This window comes from Choloepus didactylus, chromosome 26 (genome assembly GCF_015220235.1).
Source record: "Choloepus didactylus isolate mChoDid1 chromosome 26, mChoDid1.pri, whole genome shotgun sequence".
Taxonomy (NCBI): Eukaryota; Metazoa; Chordata; class Mammalia; order Pilosa; family Megalonychidae; genus Choloepus; species Choloepus didactylus.
Window position 1 is genome coordinate 8,504,323 of NC_051332.1, and position 10,408 is coordinate 8,514,730.

At 38.9% G+C, this 10,408-nt stretch overlaps 1 protein-coding gene across 1 annotated transcript; it reads right to left on the bottom strand.

Annotated features, from left to right (window-relative positions):
* Nucleotides 1–324: 324 nt before the first annotated feature.
* LOC119520861 (putative olfactory receptor 10D3) lies at nucleotides 325–9,441 on the bottom strand. The gene is made up of 2 exons (XM_037818741.1): nucleotides 8,540–9,441; nucleotides 325–355 (listed from the first exon to the last, which is right to left on the bottom strand). The coding sequence occupies exons 1-2, from the start codon at nucleotides 9,439–9,441 to the stop codon at nucleotides 325–327; spliced, it is 933 nt and encodes a 310-aa protein (XP_037674669.1).
* Nucleotides 9,442–10,408: the final 967 nt, after the last annotated feature.

Sequence of the window (10,408 nt, forward strand, 5' to 3'; positions counted from 1 at the left end):
TGTTCTCACAGATCCTAGCACATAGAGGACCTCAAGAAATAATATGCTTCAGAACTTTATTAAACAGATATTTTTTGAGATAGCCATTACAATTCAGGAATAGATTTGACTGCTTTCTAGGTAAAATTTCAAATGAGAAATCACAGGAAAGGACACATTATATCATCTAAATTTACTTATTTTTAATTTAAAATATATAATATTTAATCATGAATATAAAATTACACATTTTAAAATAGATTGGTAGTTCATAAAAGAAATTGAATAGATATATAGTTTAATTAGTACATTAATTAATAATCATATAATTAATGATTGTATAGTTTAGTAGCCATTGGGCTCCATAACCTCCTTTCTCTAGGCCTCAGATTCCTCATTTGAAAGGATGGGGGAGTTATGAGATATTCCTTAAAACCCTTAAGATTCTGTGACAGGAAAAATAGCTGATATTACTTAAATGTTTCCTAGACTCTTGGCACTGCACTGAGTGCTTTAAAGGCATTTTTCCATTGAATCTTTATAATAACCATATGAGGTAAGTAGAATTACTATTCCCATTTTTCCCATAACCTGAATACAGGACATGACTACAGGTCTTTTTCTTCATAGAATCTCTTGTTAGCCCAGACCCCCTGTCCATGAGTTTAGGGAGAAATGCATAACGGCCAGGTCACCATTAGAAGTCATGAAGAGAACAATTTTAACCTGGTTAGCTTACTCAGCATCAGCTGTTCTTTCTCCAGCATTGTCCTGGCATATTGACATATCAGGTGACAGAATAATGGTGAGGTTTATATCCTCAGTTTTCTGTGGCACCCAACTCACTCCATTGGCTTCCTTGGAGTCTGGGCTGTGAACTCAGTGACTCTGGGACTGACTATACTTAATTGGATTCCTTGTCTCCTGAGCAGGAAGCCACTCTCTGGGAAGGAATCTCAAGTCTTTTTCCAATATTGCATGGGAAATTCCTTCTGACCATGGAGTCTCACTTTCTGCTTCAGTCCCACCACTGTGCTTCTGAAGTAGTGTAAAATGGGTCTTTAGAAGTCATGGAGGGCTGAGGGGAAGACTCTCTGATGCAATCGGTATCTTCAGCCCTGTAGTTTGTGCCAAGTCAACAAATGACCATGGGGTCTGGGCCTCATTTCTCCTGTCACTACAGTAATTCCTCAGTTCTGTATACTGATGTAATAAAGTTATGCAAGTAGCAGCCAAGATTAAGACCAATCAGATATTCCTTGTGGCCTGGCATTGTTTATGAACAAGCACAAAGAGAGTGAGAATAAGGAAAACATTTGGGAAGAAGAAGAAATATAGGCTACAGTAGCTCAATAGGGAAAGAATAGAAAAGGGAACATAGAGTATAGAAAATGCAAATTAGGCTCAAGTATCTGCACTCAAACTCAGAAATGTTGCTCAAGTTTCTGCACTCAAATTAATTGCATTCATTATCTGTCGGACTATTAGGTTTCTATAGTGTCAATAATAAATTGAAAAATAAAAGCAATTTAAAATGCATTATCATTCTTTAATATAAAAACTTTAGTATCTGGACTCTGTCTCTCATAGCAAAGATTGAGACCAGTTTAATGTGCTTAACAACCTTCAGAAAACTCACAATAAACTCTGCATCATGGGGAAAGTTAACATAATACCTCAAGCCCAGCTTCAAAACATGAACTTGCAAAAATAATTTGTGTAAGCAAATCCCCTCTCCATAGTGCAAAAACCTTCACAATTCCCCACCAGTCCATTGCCTTACTTTCACTTAGGATCCTACACTTCAGAAGAATCAAGTATAGCCATTACTGAAAGAAAAATAAATGAAAGGGGAGAGAAATAATGCAAGAGAGAAGGAAATTTTCAGATTGCTATTTAGGAGTTTCAACACTCAGTAAAATCTGGTAATCTTGTCTTTCTTTTGTGGCATACATAAACCAAATTCATCCATAGATATTTTCTTCATCATCCAGCATCCAAAAACAAAATGTCTCATAATCACCTAGATAATATGAGTAAGGTAGTTAATATTGTACTATTTAACCATAAATTAATTGTAAAAGATGACTGAAAAACAATTAAAAATCAAAGGGTCTTACCAAACACAGTTAGGAAATATAAAATTTCAGAAAGCTAAAAGATTATGTGGAAGTTGAAAGGAAAAGAAGCTCAAAAAATAAAGAAATGTTTGAAATACTCATGAACTACAAAAATCTGACCCTTAAATTCATTCCTAATATAATTTAACCCAAATCTAATTGACAATTCCTTTTAATGTCACCCCATTCCATAAGGTTATTGTAGGAGTGATCAAATACTGAAATATGGGGCAAACCTCCTGCAGCAGTAATCAGTGTCAAGAAAGATCTGAGTGAGTGAAGAGCAACCATCACAAGGTAGCATCATGGAATCCAAGAGTCCAGAGACCCTTCATCTAAGTCTTCTTATTTGCTTATTTGTAGATTGCTAGAAAGAACAGTGGCAGTAGAGAGAATTGGGGATGATGAATAAATAGAGCTAGGGATGTAGACCACTGTCTGGAGAATTTGGGAAGCAGAAAACCACAGTGATAATGATCATTTGGTTTGTGAACATATGACTTTGAGATACTCAGCACCTTCCTGATCCTATGTCTTGAGCGTAAGTTTAAACCACATCCTGCTGACTGTGAGACTCTCCACACAATAAAACATAACATCTCTTTATCTGAACCTTCATAATGGTGGTTGTTTTGAGTTGGGAGCAAATTTTAAGAGAGATACAGTATCCTCTGTCACTTTTTCCTCAATCTCTAGTCACTATCAGCAGCTAGTATGAGGAGTAGCATGCACAGAGACTTAAGCATGATTAGCTTAACTTTGGAAAAGTAAACATCCAAGATATGTATGACTCTACATTAGGATTACAACAAAATAGAACATTATTCTCTAACATTTGAACAATCTAAATGGTATAGTTGACAGATTTTAGGACAGAGAAACTGGAAATCTCTGATCCAGACCCAGTTCTAGAATGAAATTGGTGCATGAGCTCAGTTGTGGAGAAGGATCATAGAGGTAGGTGGCTGAAATGGAACACCCTACATCTGCCTGGTTGAAAGATTAGCAGATGTTAAGTGTTAAGTACTTCCCATGGGAGTATAAGAGAGCAGAGTCCTCCCCTATTCTGCTAATTAAGTGCCCTTCCCACTCTGTGCTTGGCACTGGCTGAACTGGCAAATGACCTCAGCCAAGTTAGATCAAACTCAGGGTCCGCAGTGTTATTGAACCTCCATTGCCTCATAGCTTCATATAGAGGTAGAGTGTCTATATAATTTATTTTACAAATCAGAACACAAAAACATCATGTGTAAACTCTCTGAGTAATCAGGACTCCGTCTTACATAGAGGGTCCTTCACAGTGTGAAACCCAATAATATTATTTCCTTTCCACCATGTCCTTCTCTCTCCCTACTGTTTCTTCTCCTCACTTCCGCTCTCACCTCCAGTCATCCTCCATTCTACCAATATAGTTTTCCCTGAAAATGGCATGCACATCATATACTCATGCTTTCACAAGAAGTCCCTTTCCCTCTGCTTCTGTGCACTTCCCCACCCTCTTTGTCTGGCATTAATTCATCTTCCCACTCTGTTCATTCATCAAAACCACCCCTTTTCTAAAAAGCCCTCTGAGAAACTCCTGGGCAGAAATAGTCACTCACCTTGTGCTCTTTTTGTTCATAGTTCTGACAGTATATTGAAATTATTAAAAAGAAAGGACAGTGGAGTAAGAATGCATGATGTCTAAGCCTAGCTTTGTACCTTATTGTCATGGCAAATTGCTTCTCTGTGTCTTGGCTTTCAAGGTACAAAATGGGGATACCACTACTACTTCATAAGATTGTGGAGAGGATTGAGTTAATATAACTAAAGTGTTTAGGAATAATACCTGGCATATGATAAACTCCAAGAAAGAGATGTTTTCTGTTGTTATCACATTTTATTATGGGCAAACCTGTAATCTCTGATTCTACCATCAAATGGTGGACTCTTTTAGGGCAGGGACCTTATTTATCTTTGTAGTTTTAACAATGAGAGTAGTATCTGTTACACAACAGGCATTTAATAAATACCAGCTGGATAACTTCTTAAGGGTGGCTGTGGGAATGTAGATTTAAGGGCATCAGGCTGAACTCTTGCCAAATCAAAATCTACAGAAAAATGCATTTGTAAACCCTCATGTCTGCCTTCTTGATGACCCTCCCCACATCAATAAACAGAAACATCTCTTTCTTAGCCATCATCTCATTATCCCAGATATTATCTGATCTCTGTAATATCCAGGGGTATTTTCATTTGCAGAGAGAATGTATGATTGTGAGAAAATTCACTTTTTAAAGGCAATATTTCAGGCATGTAAAAGGTAAGATATTTTGTAATACATGTCCTGACCAGCATGAATGAGAATACACTCTTATGGAAACTTTCAGATTCACTCCACATCTTCTGTCCCTCTTTCTTGCTTCATTACATTAGGAAGAACACTGGTGAATTCCTCTTTTAGGGAAGTGTCTAGACTGGGCTTTTTGTTTCCTTGGCAGATCTGACCTCAGGCCTCCATGTGTCTCCTAATCTGGAAGCTCCAAAAATAAAGTATTGAATAATTTGAATAAACACATCTGGGGAATGTTGTATTTTTTAAAGTGATTTTCAATATTCCTGAAATAAAAGTTGTTTTACTTTAAGAATTTTCAGATTGTTGTAGGCAGCCAAAAGGAAGGAATGGAAGAAACCCCTTGGAGTTGCTACATCTGGCTCCCCTGTGCAAAATGAATTACCTTATTCCCTAAAGGGAACAGTTCAATTGAGAAGAGAGGCAAAGGGGAAGTTGCCATAGAAAATTTAGTTTTTAATTAAGAAGTAAAGAGAGAGGAGGAATTAAAACTCACTGTGCAACTCCACATCTATTTTCAGATGTCAGAACAATGAACCTAAAGGAGCTTTTCTGTTGTGACTGAATTGCCTCCAACAGATTAACAGAGGAAGCCTAGCTCCAGAGTGTAATGGAATAAATGAGTGGTAAAATAGAAGCTTTTACTCTGGTATTAGTATTTTCCTACTTAACCATTCATCAATATGACACCTAACATAATTAAATTTCAAAAGGCTTCTACCTTTAAAAATGGGATCAAAATTAATTGTTATGTAACCTGTGAACCTGTAAGTGAAATCAGGTTTAGTTGAACTAGCAATAAAACACAAAGGAGATCTTGTTATAATGGATTTGCATTCCTTTACAAATGGATGTGACATGTGATTTCAATATTTCATTTTGTCTTAAAATGTTACTGAGTTGAGTCATTAATATGCATGATGCTATCTTAATAAAGAAGTCTGGACCTCTGATAAGCAGTTGCTTTTTTCAAGGCAGTTACTCTGGATGGCCAAGTAACAACATGCGAATCCACACAAATGAGTCGAAAGTAAGGCTCAGCCATATTCTCAAAAGCCACCCAAAGGGAGCCTATTTACAGAGGCCAGCATCCCAGAGACTAGATTTTAAGTCCATATCCCTCCTTGAAAGCATGAGTGTGTCAAGTGTAGAAGGGGACAGGTTGGGTGAGGACCATCCTCTGAGGAGAAACCTCTTCTAAGAGTTCAGACCTGGGACCTCCATATCTTACTTTTGGAACATGTGCATAAAAGTTACCAAATCTCACCCACCTCACTTTCTGACAGATTTTCCCCTTAGCAGAGACCAAAGAACAGCAGATTGACACAGCTCCCCATGAAAGTGGTATTTCTTTAAGACTCATATGCCTTCCATATATGCATATCAAAGCCTGGACTCCTGCAACACCCTGAAAAGACATGCTTCCCAGCAGAGTGTTTTATATATTGGAAGGTATATGTATATATATATGTATAGAGAGAGATATATCAGTGCAATGGATGAGAGGGAAAATGCAGTCCCATTGATACCATTCTTCTGGGAATTTGAGTAAGTTTGAAATCATCATGGTGGCATGGAGGGGCTCTCAGATCTTTTGTGTGATGCTCCCTTCCCCAATAACAGAGTGCTTTGGGATGTTTCTGAGAATCCTCAGAAGGTGAATGCACCAGGCTAGATGCAAAACAAGTGTGGCTCAGAAGGAGGATTGTGAGATGCTGGACTAGAGGTCCATGACCCAGGTCAGCTGAGAAATTAACAATAAAAATCTCTCCTTACATGGTCCAGAAAGCTGTGTAAAAAAAGGGATGAAGATTGCCAGTGATGGGAGGATGTGCAGGTGGGGGTTTGGTTGAGGACAGAGCATGCTCTCCAGCTCTTGCTGCTTTTTACACTCTCAGTCATTTTCCTCTTTGCAGGTTTCCCCAGGCAATACAATCAAATATTGAAGCACCTTCTTCTGTGACTTATGTCCTCTGGAAGGACACAGGGAGAAGGGTGTGGAACTTCTTATTTCTCTTTGGTCCCTTCTTCTTGCTTCTCTATGGTTGTGTTCTACATACATTGTCCCATCCTATCTCATTGTGGAACCAGTATCCTGGGTGCCTACACCACTGATATCCTGGAGTTCAATGCACCACTGACCCCCATGGTTACCATTTCCTTTAAAAGGATATGAAAGATGCTCTTATCTTATATATTTTATGCTTCTTTGGTTATCATGGATGAAGTTAAGTGCTTCTTAGTATCTTATCTCTCACTAACTAGAAATATTTCTAAGCATTGGGGGAGAAGTCTTTCTTAGTATTTAAGAGCAAAAATCTTGGATTCATGTTCTGTCCCTGTCACATTTTAGCTATATAATCTTGATCAAGAAACTTGTCTCTAAGCCTTAGATAATTATCAATAAAGTGGGGATAATAACACAACTATCATGAGGTTGTTTTGAGGATTAAATGAGATAATTTTCTATGGCATTAGAATAACATCTGACAAGTAATAAGGGTACTGTAAGTGATCATCTTCATATTACTGAATCAAAGACAGAGACTTTAGGCCCAGGTGATTTGAAGCTATTTAAAATACTTATAAACTTGATATATCCAAGGATTTAGAGAATTTTGGAAGGAAATTTTCGTATTCGGGAGTCATGTCCAGGGGTATTTGGGAATGAAAAAGTAGGACAGTGGAGCTGAATTTACTTGTTATTTCACAGTAAATCAGGAGGTTTCCTTGTTGGAATTTTAATAACACAGTTCTTAGTACTTTGATCAAAGATGCAAAGGGTTGAAATAAAATTATATGTTCTCTAGGCAGTTGATGCAATGCATCCAGGGAAATTCAAAATATTTCTGCCTTCTACCACATTTCAGATCAAATCAGCATCTTCCTCAAAGTTGCTGTATAGCCATTTGTGAACCAAAATAGATAAATTCAATATTTAGAAATCTTATTTCATATCAAGAAATGAATAGATCATGCAAGGACAATTATATTAATCAGTGTTTCCTTTGCAATTGTTTTTAATAGGAGGAGCAGAATTCTTTGGCAGGTAATGGAGTAAGCCCTTTGAACTTTAACAAGTCTAGCAACCCCAACTGAACAGTGAAGAGGTGTGATTAAGGTTCAAGGGCTAAAGAAGAAATGACACCTTTAAAGTTATGAATAGAAACAAACATAAAAATATCTACATTGTAACCCCGTATATTGTAGACCAATAAGGTACCATGGAAATCATACAATCCTGAGATTTCAAACTTCCAAATGGAATCCTGTCCAGAAATCTAATATATATAAAGTAGACAAAAGGGTAGTTCTCAATAACAGTACCTAACACAGAAGCCTTGAAGCCTTCAGTGATTGAGAAACCATTGGCTTTATCCAATAACCTGGCCTGATAAAACTGCTTATTATAATAAAACCCCACTAATGGCTGGTCCTAAAATGGAAACAGACCCAGTTGTAGGATTCTAGTTATGGTATCTTTCACCTTCTTTAGACAACTGTAGTTAAATTTATTTGCTTTAGGACTTTCAAACAGTGAGATCAGGCATGAAGCCAAGCATGGGATGGAGGGCAGAGCTTTTTGTCATTTCCTTTCTAGACAGTCAGGAAGGAAAAAGAAAACACTTAATCTTTCCTATAACATTCAGTATGCCTAATATTAAATAGAGAAGATTCTATCACTCTCTCAATCAGTTATTAAAAATCTCTTCTACTAATTGCTTTTACTCACAGACACAGTCTCCCTCATAGTTTGGAGAGAAATAAACAAGACAAGATGAGCAAATGGTGTGATGGGAAAGACCCTAATTCCATGTCAAGTGGTTCTCCACAGAAGAAAGGCAAACTAAAGACCACTATGTTATAATTCTTGAAGCATGGGGTAGGGAGGGAGAACCTATGTAATACAAAAAAATGAAATACACAGAAAGGTAAAGCATTGTGATAACGGTGGTCCATGCCTTTCAGAATGCATTGAGACATCAAAGTCATTGTTACATCTGAGAATTACAAAATGAAATTTCATATGTTGGGGCAGAGTGAAATCTAGGTAATCCACTCAGCCATCCATTCTTATGCAATCTCAGAAATGTGTCCTGTCCTGTACAATAATATTTTCAAGGCTAACTTCACTTCCTTATTCCTCAAGGTATAGATCAGAGGGTTCAGCATTGGTCCCACCAGATTCATCATAATTTGAACCACTGTCCCCAGCATGGGTTTGGGTGTGGGCTGCAGGTAGACAGTGATAATGGGCCCATAGGCACAGAGGATGGCAATGAGGTGGGCACTGCAGGTGGAGAAGGCACGGTGACGGCCCTCAGTTGAATGAATACTCAAGATGGAGACTGTGATTTGAATGTAGGATATGAGGATTAGGAAAAAACACACAAGAGATACTAAGCCAACATTGGTGAAGCTCATTCTCTGGGCTAGGGATGTATCAGCACAGGCCAAGGGCAAGAGTGCTGGGATATCACAGAAGAAGTTATCCACTTCATTGGGACCACAGTATGGCAAGGTGAAGGTGAGGGAAGTCAAGATACTTGAATGAATACATCCTAACAGCCAGGTACCCACAGCCAGGCCCACACAGATTCTAGGATTCATGATGACTGAGTACTGCAGAGGATAACAGATGGCAGTGAAGCGGTCATAGGCCATCACAGTATACAGGAAGCACTCAATGCTCCCAAGGAAATGGAAGAAAAAGAGCTGGGAAACACAGTCCTTGTAGCAGATGACTCGACTCTGTCCTATAAGGTAGAGCAGCATTTTGGGACAGGTCACAGAGGAAAAGCCCATATCAAACACAGACAGGTTCCCCAGGAAGAAATACATGGGAGTGTGAAGGCGAGATGAAAAAATAACAGCCACAAGGATAGACAAATTTCCCAGCAGGGTGCAAGCATAGAAGAGCAGGAACAGGAAAAAGAGTACAGACTCCAGGCCTTCTATTTGTGGGATTCCCAACAGGATGAACTCGGTCACCACTGAGGAGTTCTTCATCTCCGTGAAAGCCAGATCTGGGGAAGGAAGAGGAAGCAGAGGTGCTCTGGCTTGTTGTCAATAGAGCAAACATACTGAGGAGATGAAATTTGTAATTTAAATGACAGTGTTTTGGTTACACATTTGGAAAGATAGCTGTGATCCAAATTACAAAGCACTGTAATTGGACTATAGCTGTCATGGCCAACCTGCAATTTCTGTACCAAGTATTTTCATTGCACATGTTTCAAATGCCAGATGTTCCTTATTAAGACAATACTTTAAGAGTATGCTAGAGTAAGGATTTTCAAAGGTAAGAACAGGGTCCCCTCAGAATCAGTTGGAGGCTCTTTCATATCTCTGGAGATATGAAACTGCAACTTGAGAATCACTGCATTTGTGAATCACTACTACCAACCACATTAGAGTTTTTTTCTGGGCTATCACTTGGGGGTTTTGTGGGGTGTGTGCATAGAGTGTGCCTTACAGATTGTGGTAGGAGGTGAGCCCTCCCTCTGCAAACCTCCCTGTCTAGTGACTCCCTGATCCATTGGATCAGTTGAAGTCAACCCAGTCACCTCACAGGTGTGTGGGAACTGCTGATTCAGCCCACAATGCTCTCATCCCCTACAGGAGATCAGGGCCCATGGTAGACTATCAGCCAGAGCCTGGGGCCTCCCAGTCCAAAGCAGTGAAGTCCAGGGATGTGGCCAGATGGGGTGCATGCCCATCTTCAGAGGGGGGCTCTCTGATCCAGTGGCCTGCCAGTGCACAGGGAAAGAGCACTGGAGCTGGGAGAGGTGCTGGTGAGCAGGGAGCTGGTGCCAGGGCTGGGAGATTTTGGGGAAGGCACTGCCCTGTCAAATGGCTTCAGTGAAGGTGTTCATTTATATTTTTAGACCTTTTATTTTTTAAAAAATATGCAGTTATACAAAGCATATAATCAATTATTCACAGTACCATTATATAGTTGTGTGTTCATCACCAA